Below are 24220 nucleotides of genomic sequence, written 5' to 3' on the forward strand. Positions count from 1 at the left end.
GCCAATTAATTAAGTTATTTTCTTATATTGTGATAGTTTTCTAATTTGAGCTTCGGGGGACAATCGTCGGGCCATCTCTAGAGTGCCACCTGATTTTTTCAACTGTTTTGTCGAGTGAACGAGCGTATCTCTATCCTTGCGGGTTCAAATACTCTTAGGTCGCCCAATCGATATTTGAACATGAATGAGTTGATCCATCTATTCGACTACTTCAAACACGTCGTAGGAATCTTTGGCAATCTCTACTTTTATGGGCTCAAATACTCTTTGGTCGCCCAATCAATGAGTGGAGTCATCCCCCGTACTACCTCGAACACGTGGCAGTAACTATCGGCATTCTCTACTTTGTTGAGCTCAAAGACTTTTGGGTTGCCCAATCGACATTTGAGCAGCATCATTTTGGCACCGTCTATGGGACATACTTGATCGAGTATCACGGAAGACGGTGGTCATGGGGGCACGACCCGGCACCTCAAGTTTCCTTTGGATTTTCAAATCCGTCTCGAAGGGCAGTAATGATGACGGGGGCCCACCACCTCGAGGCACCTTCGGTATCCTGAACTTTGCACAGACTTAAACGATTAGAAGTTGCTTACAATCATCTATTGTATAGTTTCGCGTATAGCCGTTATCATCGCTTTTGTGCGTCTAGAGATTTATCTAAGTGAACCCCGAATGACATGTTTTTGCCATCAGATTAACTAGGGACTTCGAACTAGTCTTATAACGGGCCTCGTGTTAGGCATCTGAATCCCTTCGAAAGTCCAGCCCGAATACTTAGATCGGGCCCACTATGCCAGATCCACCAATCACTTACATTTCTCACAGTGAATATATATAAAGATAAAATAACATTTTAAATTAAATATAGCATGAGGAATTAGTGCAAAACTAAAACGTGGAGAAATTATCTAAGTATTTCGACAAAAGTAGATTCCAATTTAGAGAACAATATTACATATAATATTCTCTCTCTCTCTCTCTCTCTCTTAAAAAATGAATTATGTATGCTAGTTACATTGGTTCTCTTAATTTAATTGCTAATTAATAAAATAACATTTCTCACAATGAATCTTGACCCCTACTGGGAGTTATGTTGGTAGCTATGTTGCACGGACACGGATACGTGGATACGGCGATACGCGGATACGGGCACGGTGATACGGCATTTCCAAAAAATTAGGATACGGACACGCGGGGGATACGCGTAAATATAAAAAATATAGGGGTATATTTATAAATAATAAAAATATAGGGGTACATTTATAAATTGTAAAAAATATGTATAAGTCGTCATCGCATAAGAGAACCGCTCGTCCTTGTTGCTCGTGTTCTTGGTCGCCATCACATGCTAGACTTTTGAGTTTTGGGTGAACTCAGAAAGAAAACAGAGGAAATGTGTATTACATAGAAAAAAAAATGCGCATTTTTTTTTATTAGGGCTATCTCTTAAAACGTAAGAGAAGTGTCCCAACTTTTTTAAAATTGTGGACACTGCCGGATACGGGTGTCCTACATTTAGCGAAATTACGACACGGCCCGACACGGGTGTCCAAGAAGTGTCCGAGTGTGTCCGAGTATCCAGGTGTCGGATACGAGACTCTTCACCTTCTAGAAGTGTCCGTGCAACATAGGTTGGTAGGCATAAAAAAAAATTGATTAAATAAAATAGATGATTAATTGTTTTTATTATTAAAATTATATCATGATTCTTCCTTTCTTGTCTTGTTTAGCCATTTGAATCTTATACCATCTTTAATTATGTATTTCGTGCATTACATGCATCTACACAATAATATTGACCATGGCAAAATAATATTACATGCATCTACACAAATTTCAATTATTTAAATTATGACTAATCTTACCAGTCAAGCGAGCATCGGATGACAAATATTTGTTAAAAAACCACCGCGTATTTATTTTCTGTTTGACCGAAATGACCAGATACAAATGAATTTAAAATGAATCCAAAAGTTAAGAGGATTTGAAATAACTTTCAAATGCGATTTTTTTTATTTTTTTTTATTTTTGAAAATCCACTACAAATGTTATAAATATAAATTAAAAAATTAAAATAAGAACTATGTATGAAAAAAATATTGTCCAATAATTTGAAATTGCTCTATATCTTATCTAAGTGCACTCTTAAAGATTTATTTGCTATAAATGAGCCAACCAACCGAATATGAAGGCTATATAGCAAATATAATAGTGTCCAGTTACAATGTATCTATTTCTAAACATAATTAAGCGAAAAGGAAAATAAAATAATATTAATATAATACCCCCCCCCCCCCTGAAATAATTACGAGTATATACTTAGTAATATTACGTGGGGCCCAGTGAGCGCACGATTAGCGATTGCGGGGCGCTGCCTACGCGGGAAGTGTTACGTAATCAATGACGTCATTATCAATTGATTAGTGAATGGGGTTTTGATTCTGTGCGCTCGGGAGTTTGTAATTTTCCTACAACTGTGCGCCAGATTTACAATATCAAAAGTTTTATTGGATTATTTAATTGTACTTTTTTAAAATATAGGTGGGGAGTGGGTACAATTAATATAATAAATAAATTTGAAATGTAAAATCTAAAGTGCTATTAGTTATTTTTTATTTAATTCCATTTAATTAATCTTTGCTTTGACGAAACTGATTATTAAACATATAAGAACTACGTTAATAATTAAACAATACGGTGAAAGAATTGAATCAACACTAGGGACGAAAATAAGATGGAATAGATCGAAAATTGATTTTCGGATAATTTCTATAAAAAAAAAAATTCGGAAGTAAAAATAGATTACAATTTTCGTTCCAAAAAAATCGGAATACAAAAATTCATTCCGGTTTAGAAATGTCTCGAAATCGGCGGAATTTCGGAAATTTCATTAGTTTATAATCTCTTGTTCACAATTCGGATGTAATGGAAATTTCACAATATTTTTCAGTGTTTTCTTAAATTTTGCCGGAACGTGCAAGAAAATTCAAAAGAAAGTTTGACAAAACGAAATAAATAAAAAGTAAAAATACATGAAAGAACAACAAATTGAAACATAAGTTATAATATGAAATTATAAAATATATCATAAAATTATTTATATTTTGAAAAATCATAGAAAAATTCGGAATTAAAATCGGATCGAAAAACTAAATTTCCAGTAATATTATATACCGTTCCAGTTCCGTTCCAAATGATTTCGGAAGAATCGGAATGGAAAATATGATTCCAAATTCAGATATTTTTGAATCAGAATCGGCGGAATTTGAAAATTTCATTCCGATTCCTACCCCTAATCAACACAATTATTACATTGAAAAGCTACACGTCATTTCTAATTTCCTATTCAAATTATTGCAATAATAAATTATACATTAGAAAGAAAAAAAAAACATATTTTAAGACTCTCATTATCAAAAAGTCATTTTTTAAAGTTGACCACCGAGGCGAGGACGCACAGGAAGAAACGTGAGCCCGCACGCGGAGGATCGACAACGCGCCCTCATTCTAACGTGCACCGCTTTCTTAACATGCGCACCGAGTTCCACTATGAATTGAATTCTCTCACTCATTTTGTTGATCTCTCATTTTCTCCACCAGTCCTTTTTTATTTTTGTCTCTCCCCCAATATCTCTGATTTTTTCCTGCAACATACATAAACCCTAGCTCTAACAGCGGCGGCGCATTCTATGCTGACTTTTTATGTTCCCTTAATTTAACGAGGTTGTTCGATTTTTAATCTCGGGAAAAGGTATAATTCAGTAATTTCTGTTGTACAAGTGATTGGTTTCAATTTTGTCCACACCTTTTTCGATTTGTTTTTCTATTTTGTTTCATAAATCTTCGTGAATTAAGGTGTTGTACCGTTTGGGTTTTTACTACTGCAAAAATTTATTTGTATGGATTTCATCCATTTTCTCTCTTTCTATGGTCAAAACGTGAAATCTGGTGTTTTTTTGTTGAATTTTTCAGCGTGTTGTTTTATTTTATCTTTTTATAAATCACGGGTAAAATACCTTTCTCCATGTTTTTGGGTTAAAAAAATCTCTAATCATTATTGTTGAGTATTTATAATAATTCTTTCAGATTTTAGGATTTTGTGGGTTGGGGTTGTTGAATTTTGTTTTTTCTTTAAAAAAAAAAGATCCAATCTTGTTCAACTGGGAGTGCGAGATTCAGTAGGTGCTTGTTTTTATTTATTTATTATTATTTTTTTAATATCTTTGTGATAAATGAGTGATCTTTAAGAATTGAGTTTATTGTATGTGTATGCACAAGTATAATATGCACCTTCTTGTCTAGTAGCTTTGAATTTCTTCTCGTCTGGAATCGCTATATGTCTGTATATGTTTACTTCGATTCAGTCTTTCAACTTCTTTTATGAACTTATGACCCCACCAATATCTTGCTGTTACATCACCAACATTGTATGTCTACTTGCGTGATTATACGATAGTATATCTTACTTCCCTGTTAGGTCGACTGTTTCTGATTGTTCGATGGGTTTAACTTCCTGTGAATTTGGAAAAACTTATTTGTGGTGTCAGTATATATGCATATGATGGGAATATTTATTTTTTAACATGTAAGATGCAAGATTCATTTGCTGTAGTCTCTGATGTATGCAGTATGCTTCCTACTTTGATTCTGTCGAGTATCTTAACTAAATTATAATAAGTGCGCCCTTTTGTTGTGGTGTGTTAGAGTGTGCAGGGATATGGGCACGTTTGTTTACCTGGAGTTTAGTTGCTTTATAAAACTCGTAATTTAATTTATCTGTGTTTTCATCTGATAATGGGACTCTGATTATTTAATTCTTAATGATCTCAGTTTATTTCTCGAATATCCGAGCTGATAATGTATTTAATTTCTTAAAAAATCAGGATGACAGGTGCAAGTTTCGTTGTGCGACACATGTAAATGCTTCCAACGGTTACATTTTCCAGCTTGTGACTTGCTCAAATTGCCTTCTTAGCTCTTAGAATGGACCGCAGGGATACATCAGGGTTTGTCAGTGGTGGTTGCTTCATCTTAGGGAGCTTACAGATCTTTAGTTATTAGAATTTTCTTTTTTCCTAGGTTTCTTCTTTTCTCCACCTTAGATCTCAGAAGTCCCACAATTCATTCTTTCCATTTATTTTTACTATACTTAGTTTTGTTAGTTCTAGTTGTGAATATCAGTGCATGGATGGTATCCCTGTCTATACTACTAATGTGGCTTCCCAGTCAAAAAATCTCGGCAATTTTGTCGACCCCACAGCCGCTCTAGCTTTTGGTTCACCTGGTGAGTCAAGCTTGTGCTTTTCCAAGCAAAGCAAGAGAAAATGTAGTGCTGTTGATCTGCCCATTACTTTGAAAGATGGGTCTTCTCTGGTTCTTGGTCTTGGATGTTCGTCAACCTCGTTCACTACAATTTGCTCAGGTGATGAAATGGAACATGAGTCTTCTATAGATCTTGGTCTAAGTATCAACCCGTTATCCAATGTGAAGAAGGTTTCTCCTGGGATAAGGAGGCCTATTTTAGACCTTCAGTTAACACTATCCACAGGACCCACCGAATCTGATGTAACCACAATTTCCCATGGTTTCGTTCCTTGCCACAATAGTTCCGAGTCACCAGCTTTAGCCCCTTGTGTTGAAATAGTGGATGAAGGGTCCACATCATCTCGGTGGATAACAGGCCCTCAAGTGCCCAATGTTGAGATTCCTATCCAAGTTGGACCAAAATATGTCTTTAGCAACTCTACTCCAGTTAATCAACAACAACAACGCAAAACCAGCGTAAAAATATGCAGTTTCGAAGGATGCACAAGAGGTGCAAGAGGTGCTTCCGGCCGCTGCATCGCCCATGGAGGCGGGAGGAGATGCCAGAGGGCTGGCTGCGACAAGGGCGCCGAGGGCAAAACCGTCTTTTGTAAGGCGCACGGAGGTGGGAAAAGGTGCCAGCATCTCGGATGCACTAAAAGTGCCGAAGGCCGCACCGAGTACTGCATAAGCCACGGCGGCGGCAGGCGGTGCAATTACGATGGCTGTCCTCGTGCATCGAGGGGCAAGTCCGGCCTGTGCATTCGCCATGGTGGCGGCAAGAGGTGCAAGATCGCGGAATGCACCAAGAGTGCAGAGGGCATATCCGGCCTGTGTATATCTCACGGAGGCGGCAGGAGATGCCAGTACCCCGAGTGCACAAAAGGGGCTCAAGGAAGCACCATGTTCTGTAAAGCCCATGGCGGTGGAAGGAGGTGCACGTTTTTAGGGTGTATGAAAGGTGCTGAAGGGAGCACTCCGTTTTGTAAAGGCCACGGTGGTGGGAAAAGATGTACGTCAGAAGGGTGCACGAAAAGTGTGCATGGGGGAACGAACTTTTGCGTGAGTCACGGTGGTGGAAAGAGATGTGCTGTCGCTGAATGTACGAAGAGTGCAAGGGGTAGAACGGACTTTTGCGTCCGTCACGGTGGTGGGAAAAGATGCAAGTTCGAAGGAGGGTGCACGAAGAGTGCGCAGGGGAGTACGGATTTCTGCAAGGCGCACGGTGGAGGAAAAAGATGCTCTTGGGGGCAATTGGGGTTGGAGTTTGGCGGTGTGTGTGTTAAGGTTTCGTGTGATAAGTTTGCTAGAGGGAAATCTGGGCTTTGTGTGGCACATAGTGCACAGGCGCAGGAGAACAGTGGCCTTTCTTCTTCTTACCCTGGAATGAGTACATCTCAGGAGCCGGAATCGAGTATGTCTACTTATACAAGAGGGGTTGTTGTGTCTGGAAATAGTCTTTCTCACCCTGGAATGATGGATTGTGGGGCGACGTCAGTTGGTCCTATTGGTTATGCAAATGGGTTTAGGCCTCTGCCGATTTTGCCCCATGGGAATATTGTTAGTGGAAGTTCTTGCTTGGATCCAATGTCCCTTCCGGAAGGTAGGGTTCATGGAGGCGGTTTGATGGCGATGCTTAAGGGGGCTTCGGGATTTGGAACGAGCAATGCTAATCAAGAACCGAATGGGCAGTTGGAGCCGGGAAAATCTTGTGACTTGCCTCATAGCTGGGTGTAAGCAATTGTTACTTGTTTCATTATATTTTATGTTCTTCTCTCTTTTAGTAATAGTTATGTGCTGGTTTGAGTTATAGTGTGTATTTCACCTAGTATTGGAGTCTGATTTTAAAGTTAGGGTATGTACTAGTGTCATTTTCAGTTTGGTTGGTTGGGTGCTTGCTTCTCTTTTCTTGTAAATAGTTTATTTATCTATTTATTATGAACCAAATTGTTGTTGATAATAATATGTTTTTCACCTATATTTTAACGTTAACAGAGTTCTTGCACATGTTCTCTGTGTTGTTTTGATGTATGGGATAATTTGATAATTTCAATGCAAACAAAAAAGCAGGCATATGTCGAAGCTAATTACGACTGCTCGATTACGTTACAATTTGTGAAACACTTGCAAATCATCGGTAACTTGCATTCAGATGAATTAAAATCTAACTTCACGACAGAATTCGAGCCTTTCTGGAAAAAAAGTTTCCACCACTCTCCAGTGCTTTCATTCAAATTATAGCAAGTTTACTACAAATCAACGAGAAAAAGTTACATTTAAACCAAGGACAAAAATCACATGAAAACGGTTCCAAAAAAAACCCGAAAGGAAAGGACATGCTGAATAGTAAATCATGCAAGTTACTCCACGTAGATTAATCGACACAAATCAACGACTAAGGCAGTAGCAACCAACAATTGGCAACCGTTGTAAGGTTGAGGGGGGGCCTTGGATCTTGAAAACTCTTCTATATTTTCCTGACCTGAATATTATGAGTGGATTGGAACCGCCAAATAGGTTGTCTTCCGCTTTGGACAAGAGCAACCTGTTCGCCTTCTTTCACCATTCCTTGCTTCTGTAAATTGGTCACACGTTTTACTATCGAGACGGAATATCGTAATTTCTATTTATTTCAGGATGATTTTTTCATTATATTCTTCATTTTTCATCATTTTTTTTGTTTCTAAGTTTGTTACTGAATGTAGTTGATAACATAATCTCACCTGTAACAAACCACATGCATTGGCGAATGTCTCATCAGCATCAGCTGAGAACTCCATGTAAATGGGGCAAATCCCCTGGTACAATGCTAATCTCTGCTGTACCCTCTTCCTGTTACACAATTACAATACAGCAAAAAAAAAAAAAATTAAATTCGATAGAATGTAAACCGTAAACTTGTAAAAAGACTCTCAACATGAAATACCTCTACAATAATTTCCTATACTACGTCTGAAATATTATGTATCACTAAGTGCTTAGGAGTATCCAATGATTTGATTTGAAAATCGAGAATTCCAACATCAAAATGCTTTATAGTAGAGGATATAGCTTAGAGCCTTATTCCTCATTCTCATACACAAAATTTTACAATGGAACGGCAATACGGCAGTTGAGTTAAGTTCAATATAGATTAATTTACACTGACTTACTCATTTGTGAAAGCAAAAATTGTTCCAGATGGTCGGTAATGGCTCAGTAGAATGGCCATGAATCCGGTTCTAGTGAACACAACAATTGAAGTTCCAAGTGTGTTAGACATCATTGTTGCATGGAATGCAAACATTTCGCTCATGTGGTTCTGTATGAAACAAAAAAAAAAATCAATTAAATGATGTGAAACAAGGTTTTCATGTATGCAAATTTTGAAGAAAAGGACTACCCTAACCTTGAAGGCCTGGCCCAAATTTGAAGGAGTTTCTGCACCAACTATAGTAGCTTCAGTTCGCAAAGCGACTGTGTGCATGACCTTGACAGCTTTTAGAGGAAACCTAATATGGAAGCGAAATTAATTCAACCAGTATTGCACGAAAACAGTATGTTAAAAGAATACAGTCCTAATTTAAAAACCAAGGAAACATTTCTACTTACTTCCCATGGGCAGTTTCTCCTGAAAGCATAACAGCATCTGAACCTTCTCTAACAGCAATAGCAATATCCGATACCTCTGCTCGTGTGGGAGTGGGATGCACAATCATGCTTTCAAGCATATTTGTAGCCACTATCACTGCTTTTCCCATACTTCGACATATCCTGATAATTTCTTCCTAAATTTGTAATAAATTGTTTTTGTAAATATTATGATATGGGCTTTGACAATGTTACTAGTATGTACAAATCCAGAAGCGGCATCATGAGTTACCTGCAATAGAGGAACTTCTTCAACTGGTAATTCTGCACCAAGATCCCCTCTTGCAACCATTGCCTGAAATGAAAAAGCAATAAAACTATTACCTTGCAGTGTTAGAGAAAATATTTCGGTTTCCAACAAATCCCGATAATTTGATCACAGAAACAACTTTATTCCACTGTAGAAAAGGTTTTATCCTCCTTACCCCGTCAGATGCAGTTATGATCGAATGCAAATTTGGTATGGAATCTGCGCTTTCAATTTTCACAATGACATGAATGTCTGCACCAGCATCTGCAGAAAATAAATTGAACTATTACGTCAGAATACAATTTGACTCTTTTAAGTTACATTGTTACTATAAAAGCCCGAATCTTGAAATTAACCTTTCAGGTAGTTCTTTAGTTCGTGGACCACAGCAGCATCCTTGACAAAAGAAACAGCATAAAAGTCAACTTCGTTATCCACTCCAAATTTGATGTCGTCCCAGTCCTTTTCTGTTGCATGTTAGCGTCAAAAAGATCAGTTCCCGGATGAACAAAAAAGGTAATATATGATAACTAACAGTTGAAGCAAATTGATATAAACATGTATGAGTTGCATATACAACATTGTATCATTGCTCATCTGACCAGTAATGGATGGAAGTGTGGCGCTTTTGCCTCGAACATTAAGATGCCTCCGAGATTTAAGCTCTCCTCCATCAACAACTTCACATTTCACTGAATCTTCAGTTTTCGACTTTACGAGAAATGACATCATACCACCTGCACCATCAATCAATCAACAACAGCGAAAGTAAGAACACTACAACGTAATTAAAATGTCGGGAGAAGAGGTCAAAAAAGGAGGAATGCAGAAAGGCATGTTACACATGCAGATACATAAATAAACAAGCAAACATGAACAGTTAATTGACATATGACGAAGTAAAAGGTTTTAATTTATAAATGTACATGTATCCCATGCTAGGTCTAATGAAAGAATTTGACCCACATAATGATTTAAGTGAAAAGAAAAGCCAGGGGTACTATCATCAACATGCCATCTGTCCAGCTGGTGAACATATAACCATCCATAGATAGTCTGATTTATCATTGATAACAAAAAAATAGAAAAAATAAAAAAGATTCCTACCATCAACAAGAAGCATGTCTCCATCTTCGACATCATTAACAAAATCATCATAGTTAACACTAACACAGTTTGCTGTTCCAACTCCTCTTCGAATTGTAAAAGTAAATTCCTGACCAGGTTCCAATATAATTGGTTGAGGTAAATCGCCACTCCTAACCTCAGGACCCTGCGAAGCAGAATTCCCACGGTATTGAGAACAAACATATATTATATATAAAATGAACAGTAGAGACACACATAATGCTCTCAGAAGCATAATATCAAACATCAAGCAAGCAAAGATCTGAAAGCAAAGAAGTAATGCCTTGGTGTCTAGCATGATGGCAATAACATTGTCTTTCGCTTGGGCATTATATTCCTTAACCAAATCAATGACTTTCTGATGTGACGCATGGTCTCCATGGGACATATTCATACGTGCAACGTTCATTCCAGCCTCTGCCAGCTTCCATATCATCTCCCTTGTGTTGGTCGATGGGCCGATTGTGCAAACGATCTTTGTCTTGCGTCTCACTGTAGGCTTAGACCACACACCCACAGATGCGTCGCCAAGTTGCGTTACCCCCTGCAAATACTGAGTTTGATCTCCAGCCTGGTTAAAGTGAAAGAAAGGGAATGATATTTGTTAGAATAGTTCACTGAAATCCTTTCACTGGAAGCAAGTTTGTTTCGTGATTAAAGGTTCACAACACCTCAATAGCGTGATGATGTGTCATCCTTAACACATTATATTTTTTTCAAATACAACATTTTTAAGAACTCCAACTGTGAAGTCCAATTCATCGCTGTCAAAATAGCATAACAGAGATTTAACTACTTAATCCTGTTTGAAGTGTAACATTAACAACGATCTCTTCTTTCTCCTTAGAATCTCTTGTACCAAAATCAGTATTTAAAATCTATATTGAAACCCTACCAAATAAATAATTTACATTTCTCCAGAAAAAAAAAAAGCAGCTGCCGACAGTAGACGAGCTAAATTAAGCTACGGACATAGGTTTTGTTGCTGAAATCCAGACTATAAATGTTATAATTTCATCAATACACTCTCAGCACGCTTCAGAAAAAGTACTATCTAAACAACATTAATGGAGCAAAACACAAGCATTGACCGGAAAAAAAAAAGGAAGAAGAAGAAAGAAAAAAAATCTACCTTGGGCACGTCTTCAGGAGACACCGGAAGCACTTCAGGCTCGACACGCGCAGATCTCCTAGCCGTGATCGGAGCGGTGACATGCACAGCTCCGAGGCGGCGGCTCCTCTTCTCAACTCGAGCCAAAACCTTAGCCGCGAAGCCATGACTAGGCATCAGCTTCTCGGAACGGCTCTGCAGAGATCCAGAGCCAGGATTCGACGCAAATGAGCATTGAATCAGCCGCGTCGCCGCCACTTGTGCCATCGCCGAGGATTAAACAACCTTGAGACGAATAGAGAGAGAAAGTGCGTGTGTGTGTGTGAGAGAGAGAGAGAGTCTGAGAGAGAAAAGCTGCGAGTATAAATTAAGAGAGAGATTGGAGAAATCGCCGAGAAATTTGGATGTTGTGTACTGGTTTTCTCTCTCTCTCGTTTGTATCGAAGAAATGGAGGCTAGCTTTTTTAGCTAAACTCTCCGTTTAATTCAAAACGGTTGGGGTTTACGGGGACAAATTCGGGTTTTCACTTCTTTTGGGGAGTGCTAAGCGGCGTCGTTTCGTTTGTTTAGGTTGAGTGGCTGTGTTTGGCTACGGTGGAGAGCACTGTTGTTACTGTGGTCGTCAATTTTAACTAATACTAGTAGAGAAGGAATTATACACTGCGACGCGGGTCTCGGGCCAATTTATTTGGGTTCGGGCCTGCGCAAAAACTATGGCAGCCATTCTTTAGACTGGTACCAGATTCAATTGGTGCTTGTTTATTTAAGAAAAATAAGCACTACAGAGCTAAAAAATCACGTTAATCTAATCGATGAAACCCATTAGAACTCCGACCAAATTTCCCCACCATGTTTTAACTGCCGCTCAAAACTTCGAGGCTTCAATCACTCAGATACTAGACAAGAGCCCAGATATCAAGACCCTTAAGAAACTCCATTCCAGGATTATTACTGATCGAAATTTGTACTCGAACACGTCCCTTGCTATCAAGTTAATGCGGGCTTATGCTGCGCGGGGCAAACCAAATGTCACCCGCAAGGTGTTCGACGAAATTCCCGAAAGAAATAATGTTATTTGCAATGTCATGATCAGAAGTTATGTGAATAACCATTTCCACAAAGATGCAATTTTGATGTACAAGAGCATGCTAGCCTCTGGCGTCGCACCGGATCATTACACGTTGCCTTGTATTCTGAAAGCCTGCTCAGCCTCGGAGGATTTGAGGTTTGGGCTGCAAATACATTGTCCTGCAGTGAAGAAGGGTCTCGATTTGAACCTGTTTACTGGTAATAGTCTCGTGTCAATGTACGGGAAATGTGGGAAATTGGTGGATGCAAGAAAGGTTTTTGATGAAATGCCGTATAAGGACATCGTCTCTTGGAATTCGTTGGTGGCGGTTTATTCCCAGAATGGATGCTTCGATGAAGCACTTGAGGCGTGTAAAGAAATGGACTCGTTAGGTGTGAAACCCGATCCAGGCACAATGGCTAGTCTCTCCCCTGCTGTGACTAACACGAGTGCAGAAAATGTCGCGTTCGTGAAGAAAATCTTCTTGGATATGGCTAAAGAGGAATTAGTGGCATGGAATGTAATGATAGCCATGTACTCGAATAACTCCATGTCTAGTGAAGCAGTTGGCCTTTATTCACAAATGGAATCCCGGGGTATAAAACCGGATGCAATTACTATAGCTAGTGTTCTTCCATCTTGCGGTGATCTTTCTGCTGTATCACTAGGCAAGCGTATTCACGAATACATTGAGATGAAGGGGCTAAAGCCTAATTTGTCATTAGAGAATGCGTTAATTGACATGTACGCCAAATGTGGATGTTTGAAAGAAGCGAGGGAAGTATTTGACGATATGCAAATCAAGGATGTCATTTCGTGGACTTCGATGATGTCAGCCTATGGTCGGTGTGGGAAAGGCGAGCAAGCCATTGAATTATTCTCCAAAATGCTAGAGTTAGGTCTGGTCCCAGATTCAATAGCTTTTGTTTCGATTCTTTCGGCTTGCAGCCATGCAGGGTTATTACCAGAAGGATGGAATTATTACAAATTGATGACCGAAGAGTATAAAATAGCTCCCAGATTAGAACATTCTGCTTGCATGGTGGATCTATTTGGGCGGGCGGGTAGAGTGGATGAGGCCTATGCTCATATTAAGCAGATGCCATTAGAGCCGAATGATAGGGTGTGGGGAGCTCTACTGAGCGCTTGCCATGTCTATAATAACATGGATATTGGCGTTTTAGCCGCCGATCGTCTTTTCCAATTGGCACCTGAAAAATCGGGTTATTATGTTTTATTATCGAATATTTATGCAAAGGCTGGGAGATGGAAAGATGTAACATTGATTCGCTCGATCATGAAAGAGCGAGGAATCAAGAAAATTCCTGGCATTAGCAATGTTGAGCTTCGTGGTCAAGTCCACACGTTTCTTGCTGGTGATAGATCACACCCACAGTGTGAGGAGATTTATCGAGAGTTGGATGTGTTAATAGGGAAAATGAAAGAAATTGGTTATGTTCCGAAAACTGATACTGCACTACATGATGTGGAGGATGAAGAGAAGGAGAATCATCTTGTGGTACACAGTGAAAAGTTGGCTATTGTGTTTGCCACTATCAATAGTGGGCCAGGGGTGCCGATTAGGGTTACTAAAAATCTCCGTGTGTGTGAGGATTGCCACATTGCTATCAAGTTCATTTCTAAGATAACCGAGCGTGAAATTATAGTGAGGGATACAAATCGATATCACCATTTTGAAAATGGGATTTGCTCGTGTGGTGATTATTGGTGATTTATATAAGAAAAATGATGTCAATGGGTCCCACCTGCAGTTCTCCGAATATATAGCACAATATGCTGCTTGATGATTTGCTTCGAAAAAACCTGGACTCCAGGTGAGAGCAAACTTTTTCCCTTTTCTCTTTCCTTTTTTTGGTTTATGTTTCCTCGTGTGAATTTCTCTTGCTATCTGGGTGAAAATTTCTAGCTACGTAGTTCCTGATTTTGGTTTGCTCTAATTTCAAAACTAGTCGAGAAAATTATTTTAGAGGTATTTCGAGTTTTTTGGGTCTTTTGACAAGTTTGTTTTTTATATTTTATTGATTTTTTTGCTATATTGCAATTGTGTAACAGGAAGAGAGTACAGCAGAGATTGGCATTGTACCAGGGGGCTCATTTACGAGGAGTTCGCCAATATCTGTGGTTTCTTACAGGTGAGATTTTGATCTATGCTTTAGGCCTTTAGCTTAAATGTTATCGAGTACTTCGTTCTAGTTAAACAAATCAACCACACAAATTACAAACGAAAAATATGTAATTTACTTTATGAATAAATACAGAGTCCCCTTTTTTCGCGTGAAATTTTTTTTTGGGCTAAAATTCGAGGCCAATTCTAGCAATATATATAGCTATGAAATCTTTAGTATTAACATTCACATTTTCAAAAAAATAATAATAATAATTAACTAATCCTCCCACTGACCAAAACCTCATTTTCCTCAAGTTCACAAGTACTCCTAAAACTCTAAGACATTTTACACTGTAATCAAATCACGATTCTTGATTCTTTGCTCGGCCCGTCTTTTGCAGCAGAAGCCTCAATATCTTTCCCGCCATCCGAACTCGAGTACTTAAGGAACTGCGGCGCAGTGTTGGCATCTGAGCTGCCAGATCTCTTATGATACCATCTTCGTGTCGTTATACGTTTCCTCTGATCAGTTATAGCAATCGATATATCGTTGGGAAACAAATCTCCTAGCACAAATGCGTGGATTATAGTAGTCACAAGCAATGCTCCCACAGTGAGTGTAGATATGATACAGAGGATCAAGGCCAAACTCTTGGTCACATCGTTTGTTACCTCGTCGGAGTACCTTATGGTCGCAATGGCAGCTCCAGTCATCGGAAAAGTGTAGGCCCACCACGCCAACGAGAAGTTGAAGCCTCGGAAGAAATTTACACGTGTGGCCTGTAAACAAGAGAGTAATGAAGAGTTAGTTACTGTTCTTTTTTCCTAATTGATAATCTGTTTGGTTCGTGGATTTTGAAAAAACAAAGAATTTGAAAATCTCTAGTATGTTTGTTCCTACAGAAAAATGATAATAAAAATGATTTTGTGGAAAATTATTTCATTTTGTAGAGAAACGTTTGTTGAGGACTAACCAGTGAGAAATAAAGGAACATGGCGATGAAGTAAGCTACGCGGGACCCGTAATCAAACGACCCCTGAATGCGGGCCCACGCCATGGATGCGACGCTCGGCGCGGCCACAAAGAGGAAGAAAACCGGATGGAGCTCCTTAGGCAATGTCTCATTCGTCGGAAGTCTCTGATAAAGAGTGACGAACAATACGGTGTAGTGAGCCATTCCAACGGCAAAGAAAAAAATCGGCCCTTCTTTGAGCCCCATCGAAGCACCAAGCAAAGCGCCGACAAAATTACCGACGACCGAGAGATGGTTCGACGGGTTCGCCACCTTGGAGAGCCTCCTCTGCCCACCCGACATCCACTGGCCATAGATCTTGAGCTCCAAGACGAAAATCGGGGTCATAAGAATGTACCACATTGATACATGGAAGGTTCTAGAAACTTCTGGTGGGGCCCCGAGGGCGAGGAAGAGGAGGGCAATCCATGGGGCGAAGAAGAAGTTGACTCTTATCGGGTGGTAGTACTCGCGGCGAACGGCTTCGAAGTAGAAGATGAGTTTTAGGGCGTAGACGATAGCAACGACCACCGTAAGAGCTATGGATGCGAACCAGAGGATCGAACTTATAGTCGGGTCCACATGGAGGAACTTCACCGATTTGACAGTAGCTAGGGTTTTCCACATAATTGCTTGACTGCTGACACCGAGGCAGATACCGAACGAGGAGATGGGGAAACGTAAGAGAAACGGCCATCGCTTGTCGTCCGGAAGTAGTATTTCTTCCGAGGCCTATTGACAAATATACATATATTATTGCTTATTATCAACTGATCAGTAGAGAGCCAAGGGGGCGAGATAGATATATATATATATATATATATATATATATATATATATATATATATATATATATATATATATATATATATATATATATATATATATATATATATATATGGTAAAGGAAAAAGGGCATACCCTCAATGAATCTAATTCGGGTCCCTGGAGGGCATCAAAGTATCGATCGACGGATAAAGTTTCCATGGGTTCGTGGTGGTGAGGTTCTTGATCTTCCTCATTTTCCCGACTCTTACCGCGCAAATTCGATATTTGTCTCTCGAGTTTTCCGGACCATGTTTTGAAAGAGTCGAATCTGTTATCCCTCAACTTATCTAGTCTAGGATTCCTAGGCGGAAGGTTGGGTGATTTTCCACTCGTAAAAGCCTCGTTGAGTAAAGAGCCTTTAGGTATTGGCTGAGAATAAAACTTCGCCCTTTTCGTCTGAGCAACATTTTTGTGAGTCGCAGTCGGAGTATTATTATTATTACACAGAAATGTTTCGTCGGGGCTGAAGAGAACTCTCTTTGTGTTCTTTATGTGAGCTTCAATCGGAGAAGGCGGCATGCTTATCGAAACAGAATGCATTCTCTTCGACTCGGAAATTTCGATTGGACTGCCGATTGCAGCTGCTGCTTCGATTCCCTGAGATGATTAAAATAAAAACAACCATGTAAGTATTTTTTTTTTTTTGGTTGTACGCGTAATAAAGAGTAATTGTAGTTTGATGAGTGTTACTTACGAAAATCGAGGTACCCAAATGACGACGAGGATGCTCTCGGATACTATCAAAACCAGCTATTTCGTGCGCAGTGATAGCTTTGATCAATGAAGGAAGTACTTCCGGGGAATATTCCGTTGAGGAAAGATTCTGTTTGGTGTTCTCCATAACAAGTTAGTATTCTTCTCTCACAAAGGATTTTTATACAGTAGTTAACCAGAAATCTGTGCTGTTAAAAAAAAAAAAACATAAATTATTTTCGGAAGATTCGAGTATGATCGAAAACCATCTATAAATAGAATTGGGTTAAGCTATTTGTGCAAGAACCTCAGAAACAAGCAGAAGAAACACACATATTACAGTTTGCAGCCACAAAAAAAGGCAATTTATAGTATTCTTATTCAATATTAAATAAGCATGCAATATTTGTTGTAAAGAACCAGCTGCCCTCTATGATAATGACAAGCATTCAACACAATAATATATATATATATATATATATATATATATATATATATATATAGGTGTGAGGTGTCACTAATTGAATAAAAGAATTCAATGTTAGGTTGTAAATTTTTTTGTCTCGACGTTAGTTTTTTGACAGGTTTGACAAATTTTCATTAGACAACTAATAGCCAGGATAATTATAAATAAATAAATAATAATAAAAGAAAAAAATATAATCTAATCATAAGTTGGAAGCTGATTTAAGCACCAAGAAATTTAATCTATCCACTAACTAAGTACACGTGTAGATAGGTGTGTGTGTTATTATGTGTAGATTTATGGTGTAAAATTATCCGACATATTTCACTGAGCGTAATATTTAAAAAACCTGATTTACCGACATACCATACCAAGTAGTGGCAAAAAACTGTTCAAATAATGAAGTCAGAATTGAGATGGATAGTTTATTATGGATGGGCCAACTCAGCCCCCCATATTTTATTTTATTTTATTTTGCTGTCATAAAATGGACAACATCAAATTTGATTTTTATTTATTTATTTTCAGGTCAAACAAATGATTGAGTACTATGAGTTTCAGCTAATTGTCTAATTGACTCTAATATTATGAATTTATGATACAAGTGTCACAACTTCCCAATGACACATGGAGATGACCAAAATTATATTCCCTGATGTTCTTTAGATTCTATACAATTTCAATAAATAAATAAATAAAATTGATTTAGGTACAACTACAATCATTAACAAAAACATTTTAATTAAATAAATAAAATACAAATTCTATTAAAAAAAATTAAGAGAATTTTGATGAGTACCTTATTTCAAAATTTTGGGAAGGATGGCGGCATCTTCCCACCGTTCATTTCTGGTGGGACCCCTTTATTATATGGGCATTATCACTAATGCAAATTTGCTAATTGCTTCTGTCAAAAAAAATTTTTTGCTAATTGCTATATATATATATACATGGAGAGAGAGAGCGAGAAACTAAAACACAATGCATTGACAAAAGATTATTTTATTAATCCTAGATTATGCATGAATTAAGGATTAATTACAGCAACAACAATATAATTTCAAGAGATGTAAATAAAAAGCAAGATATTTATTCCCATTAATCCCCAGCTGGGATTAGGCTGTTAACTTGTTTTCCACATCCAAGAAACTGCAAAACAAAGAAACCTATTTTTAAATTATAACGCGTCTGTTGGTTGCTGAAAGAAAACGAGGAGTACGACGCCGTTTATCTCAGTTATTTAGCTAGAGTAGTTAGACGTCGTTCTGTAAGAACCCTAATATCGTTATGAATCATAGAATCGCAATTCCTTTTCTTTCGATTATTTTGAGTGGTTATTATTCCATAAATTCATCGATCGCTACGAATATGAATAATATGATCATTTCGAGTTACATTTTAGCATACTATAGTAATTGTAATTTGAAGTGCTAACTGGATTTTGGTCTAATACATCAAATTAAACCCCTTTTAAAGATAATAATCCACCTTAAAAGCTTCTACTAATTAAAAGCCCACTCAAAAGTCCATGAACAATGTAGGGCTTAAATAGTAATTAGATTGAACACTCACTCGAAATTAAAGTCCACATTATTTTTTTTTTTCAAATTGCACATCAAAAACCTTTTGGGAATTTTTATTTTCAATCTTACTATTTGGAGACCACAAAAATAAATTCTCAAAACAATTGTTAAATTTATAAGGGCAAATTACGGCCGCCACTCTGAGGTGAGATTAAATTACGAAAAAACTCATCTTACTTAACTATATATTGTCTTACGAAAAACCTTCTCCTTCAATAGGTAAATTTGACACCGTAAGACTGTATGTGTAGACAATACATAGTTGAGGAGGCGATTGTAATTATGCAAATATAAAGGGTATTTTCGTAATTTGATTGGATAATTGTGGCTTTCAAGTGGGCTTCCTAAAAGTCTTTAGTTAAGAGTTTGATTTGATGTGAATGTGATATCTGCTTTTTTGACTACTGTTTGTTTCCCCTAAACCAACTTGCCCCATTTATTTTCTATCATTCATTTAAATTTTAAAAGATACATTTGTCTTTTCTGCTCCACATATATATATATATATATATATATATATATATATATATATATATATATATATATATATTTATATATTTTAATTAATAGTGATCCATGCATTTATCCATCAAAACTTATTTTAACTCACTACTAATAAAAAAAATTACATAATTAATGATTAATTCTAATTTATAATAAAATAATTTGTGTCGGTGAGGAGTGGTGCAAAAACTGCAGTACAGAGTTGAGGAATTCCCTGCTAGGCCAAAAGTATTCAAATTAAATTGGGTCACTAGCACATGGGGCTGCCCATCTATATAATATATAAAAGTTGAATTGCATAGCTAATTGATTGACATTTGGCAATTTCAATTGATGACATGTCTTCAATTTCATCCCAAGTGGCGAATTGGTTGGTCGAAATAAATCATCAAAAAACATGTCATCATTTTCCAAAATTAAAGATAGTTAAATATGTTTAATTATTTTATTAATATATTTATATCCTACCATATATAAAATGCTCTAAATATATCAACTTTTTTGAAAACCCTAAATAAATTTATTTTTGAATTTAATTTTATAAATAATTTAATTTTAATTTAGTTAAATTCGATTTAAAATCTTCTTTTATTATAATTGGATGATTGGTGGTGTTACGAATTTTTTTAATTTTAATTCATAAACTTGGATTTATATTAAAACAAATATTGTAGAATAAATTATTTGATATTATACATTTTACATGAACATGACTAGAGAATATGTATTTTTTTTTACTAATTTACTATTATATATTAATATTATCTATAAAAAAAGATAGATATGTGTTTGAATTTACTATCTTGCGAAAATTGACACCATTTGTTATGCCATGTGTAGAGTAATATACTCCCACTTATTTATCATATTGAAAATTATACTACATGAATTTCATGTTATTATTTAAATAATTATTTTTTTCTTCACTGAAGAATCCAGTGACAATAAATTTTACGATTGATTTAACTTTTTAAATTATATACTAATTAAAATACGAATTTTATCATGATTATACTAATAAATTGAATGACCTAAGCTAAGTTTAATCAATTGATAAAAAAATGAATTGATTTTATATATTTCAAAATATAATAATTCTAAATCTTTGGTATTAAATTCATTTTTATTTAATGGCTAACATTAATAATATCAATTGTTTTGTTTCAAATGTATAATGATCGTATATACTATATATTGTATTCCACTAATAAGGATTTCATTATGACTCTAATAAATATAATTATGGAAATATCTAGATCAACACTAACCCAAAAGTATCAAAATGAGTTTGCAAATATTTATGTGCTATTTAATATTTTATTTTGATATTTATATAAATGTATTTGCTCCAACCATAGGTATTAAATCGTTGTTAATTAAATATATCTAATTGCCACATGTTATTTTCTAAATGGACACTGAGGTGGTTGAATTCATAACTCATGTTTGATATTTTATTCACCATGATTGCATAATGTATTTTTACATTTGAAAGATGAAATATCAAAATACCTCATTTCATAAATCTAATGGAATTAAAAATTACTATTTTGGAGAATAAAAATGGTGGTTAAATGTTTTGATAGCTCATTTAATAATCTCACTCGAAGTGCTCTTGCCGTATATAGTTTATATTAATAATTTACCTAATGTTTGTTTCCCTCTTACATCAACCGCTTATGGTATGATTTTTGAAGGAATTTTTTTATTACGTGAAATATTCCAATAATGCTTATTATACCCTGCACACACGACATTTCTTTATGGTACTTTTTAAATACAAAAATTACCCTCAGGTGAACTTTACACGAAATATTTATTCTTCTTAAATAACACTTTCACAATTTTTTATTATTACCATGACCACCCCTGAGGGTAATTTTTAAGTTTAAAAAATATGATAAAAGAAATGTCCCGTCTGCAAGGGTAGACTCCATATTTTTTGGGATATTATATAGAATAAAAAAGATTCCGTACAAAAATCACACCATAAGGGGGTTGTGTAAGACATAGACAAACATAAGGGGAATTTTAGTAATCACCGATAAGTGGGGGTGTTTTCTGTAATTTAGTCTAAGTTCAGGAGGATTTTCATAATTTATCTTATTAACAATGATTATTGTTCTTTTACGTCTTAATGTTTGCTTATACCCTTATAATATTTTATATAATTTTAATGTCAATTTGATAATATAATTAAATATTAATTTCTAATATATTTAATATGTGTTTTTTTATGGTTCAACTACCACACATAAGAAATTTGATATAAATGTTCGAGATTGAATAGAATTATTTTTTTTTATACTAAATAATAGATCATTGCAAAAACAATTGTTGCAAAATTAGAATTTTTGATTATAATTATAATTATAATTATAATTATAATTATAATTATAATTCTTTGAATTAGTATTAGTATTAATACTAGAAATAGGATTCAAATTGTAATTATGATTAATATAATATTAGGATTAGAATTATAATTAAGATTATGATTATGCTTAGTACGATAATTAGTGACATGTATTAGTATTAGGATTATGATTAGCATTAAGTTTGGGATTATAATTATAATTAAGATTAGAATTAGAATTAACACTAGCATTAGCATTAACATTAGTATTATTAGTATTAAAATTATTAGGCTTATGATTAGTGTTAGGAATAGGATTATGATTAGGATTAGGATTAGAACTATGATCAGTGTTATGAATAGAATTAGGAATACGATAAGGATTTGGATAATATTAGAATTACATTCATAATTAGCATTAGCATAATAATTAGCATATCTAGATTACATTAGCATCAAAATTACTATTAGCATTAACATTAACAATATTAACATATTAGTATTAGTAATAGTATTAATAATAGTATTAGTTGTAATATTAGTATTAGTAATAGTATTAGTATTGGTATTAGTATTAGTATTAGTATTAGTATTAGTATTAGTATTAGTATTAGTATTAGTATTAGTATTAGTATTAGTATTAGTATTAGTATTAGTACAAATATTAGTAGTAACATAAGTATCTGTATCAATATTATTATTGGTATCAGTATAAGTATCAGTATCAGTATCAGTACCACAATATCTATCAGTACCAGTATCAGTATCATTATTAGTATCGGTATCAGTATCAGTATCAATATCAATATCAGTATCAGTATCAGTATCAGTATCTGTATCAGTATCGGTATCGGTATCGGTATCGGTATCGATATCAGTATCAATATATGTATATGTATCATTAGCATTAGATCATTAGCAATAAAATTAGTTTTAGCATTTATATTAGTATTAGTAATAGTAAGTATTATTACTAATATTAGTATTAATATCAGGATAAGTATCCGTATCAGTATTAGTATCAATATCAGTACCAGTATCAGTACCAGTATATGTATCAGTATCGATATCAGTTTCAGTATCAATATCAGTATGAGAATCAATATTAGTATCAATTTTAGTATCAGTATCAATATCAGTATCAGTATCAATATTAGTATTAGTATCAGTATTATTAGTATAATATTAGTATTAGTATTACTATTTTTATCGGCATCAATATCAGTATGAGTAACAATATTAGTATCAGTATTAGTATGAGTATCATAATTAGTAATAATATTCGTATTAATATTAATATTACTATGAGTATCAATATGACTATCAACATCAGTATCAGTATCAGTATCAATATCAGTATCAATGTCAGTATCAGTATCACTATCAATATCAGTATTTGAATCAATATCAGTAAGTATTAGTATTAGTATTAGTATAAGTATTAGTATTAGTATTAGTATTAGTATTAGTATTAGTATTAGTATTAGTATTAGTATTAGTATTAGTATTAGTATTAGTATTAGTATTAGTATTAGTATTAGTATTAGTATTAGTATTAGTATTAGTATTAGTATTAGTATTAGTATTAGTATTAGTATTAGTATTAGTATTAGTATTAGTATTAGTATTAGTATTAGTATCAGTATTAGTATGAGTATGAGTATCAGTATCAGTATTACTATTAGTATTAGTATTAGTATTAGTATTAGTATTAGTATTAGTATCAGTATTAGTATTAGTATTAGTATTAGTATTAGTATTAGTATTAGTATTAGTATTAGTATTAGTAACAGTATTAGTATTAGTATCAATATAACTATTATTAGTATCAGTATTAGTATTAATATTTGTATTAGTATGAGTATTAGTATCGATATTACTATCGATATTAGTATTAGTATTAGTATTAGTATTAGTATTAGTATTAGTATTAGTATTAGTATTAGTATTAGTATTAGTATTAGTATTAGTATTAGTATTAGTATTAGTATTAGTATTAGTATTGGTATTGGTATTGGTATTGGTATTGGTATTAGTATTTGTATTAGTATTAGTATTAGTATTAATATTAGTATCAGTATTAATATTAGTATTAGTATTAGTATTAGTATTCGCATTAGTATTGATATTCGTATTAGTATTAGTATTAGTGTT

General features: G+C 35.1%; 4 protein-coding genes across 5 annotated transcripts; 2 read left to right on the forward strand and 2 right to left on the reverse strand.

Annotated features, from left to right (window-relative positions):
* The first annotated feature begins 3412 nt into the window (after positions 1 to 3412).
* On the forward strand, positions 3413 to 7285 carry LOC105977501 (uncharacterized). Its single transcript, XM_013002805.2, has 2 exons — positions 3413 to 3754; positions 4887 to 7285. Exon 2 carries the CDS (start codon positions 5188 to 5190, stop codon positions 7042 to 7044), a length of 1857 nt encoding a protein of 618 aa, XP_012858259.1. The 5' UTR covers positions 3413 to 3754; positions 4887 to 5187; the 3' UTR covers positions 7045 to 7285.
* Positions 7286 to 7496: 211 nt separating this feature from the next.
* Positions 7497 to 12022, reverse strand: LOC105977502 (plastidial pyruvate kinase 2). Its single transcript, XM_013002806.2, has 12 exons — positions 11448 to 12022; positions 10599 to 10886; positions 10295 to 10460; positions 9790 to 9924; positions 9544 to 9654; positions 9363 to 9451; positions 9170 to 9232; positions 8899 to 9074; positions 8696 to 8798; positions 8460 to 8608; positions 8031 to 8139; positions 7497 to 7882 (listed from the first exon to the last, which is right to left on the reverse strand). Exons 1-12 carry the CDS (start codon positions 11691 to 11693, stop codon positions 7775 to 7777), a joined length of 1743 nt encoding a protein of 580 aa, XP_012858260.1. The 5' UTR covers positions 11694 to 12022; the 3' UTR covers positions 7497 to 7774.
* A 66-nt stretch (positions 12023 to 12088) lies between these two features.
* Positions 12089 to 15708, forward strand: LOC105977500 (Tetratricopeptide repeat (TPR)-like superfamily protein). 2 transcript variants are annotated; one of them, XM_013002803.2, is made up of 4 exons: positions 12089 to 14330; positions 14569 to 14648; positions 15025 to 15427; positions 15575 to 15708. In XM_013002803.2, exon 1 carries the CDS (start codon positions 12239 to 12241, stop codon positions 14225 to 14227), a length of 1989 nt encoding a protein of 662 aa, XP_012858257.1. In that variant the 5' UTR covers positions 12089 to 12238; the 3' UTR covers positions 14228 to 14330; positions 14569 to 14648; positions 15025 to 15427; positions 15575 to 15708. The 2 variants fall into 2 exon arrangements, with proteins under 2 accessions (XP_012858257.1, XP_012858258.1); XM_013002804.2 differs by having other exon boundaries at positions 15028 to 15427.
* LOC105977303 (S-type anion channel SLAH2) lies at positions 14732 to 17620 on the reverse strand. Its single transcript, XM_088819620.1, has 4 exons — positions 17159 to 17620; positions 16558 to 17061; positions 15598 to 16368; positions 14732 to 15403 (listed from the first exon to the last, which is right to left on the reverse strand). Exons 1-4 carry the CDS (start codon positions 17303 to 17305, stop codon positions 14981 to 14983), a joined length of 1845 nt encoding a protein of 614 aa, XP_088675746.1. The 5' UTR covers positions 17306 to 17620; the 3' UTR covers positions 14732 to 14980.
* Between the last annotated feature and the right edge of the window lie 6600 nt (positions 17621 to 24220).

Source organism: Erythranthe guttata, chromosome 6 (assembly GCF_056151865.1).
Source record: "Erythranthe guttata isolate IM_541 chromosome 6, IM_541, whole genome shotgun sequence".
NCBI classification, from domain to species: domain Eukaryota; kingdom Viridiplantae; phylum Streptophyta; class Magnoliopsida; order Lamiales; family Phrymaceae; genus Erythranthe; species Erythranthe guttata.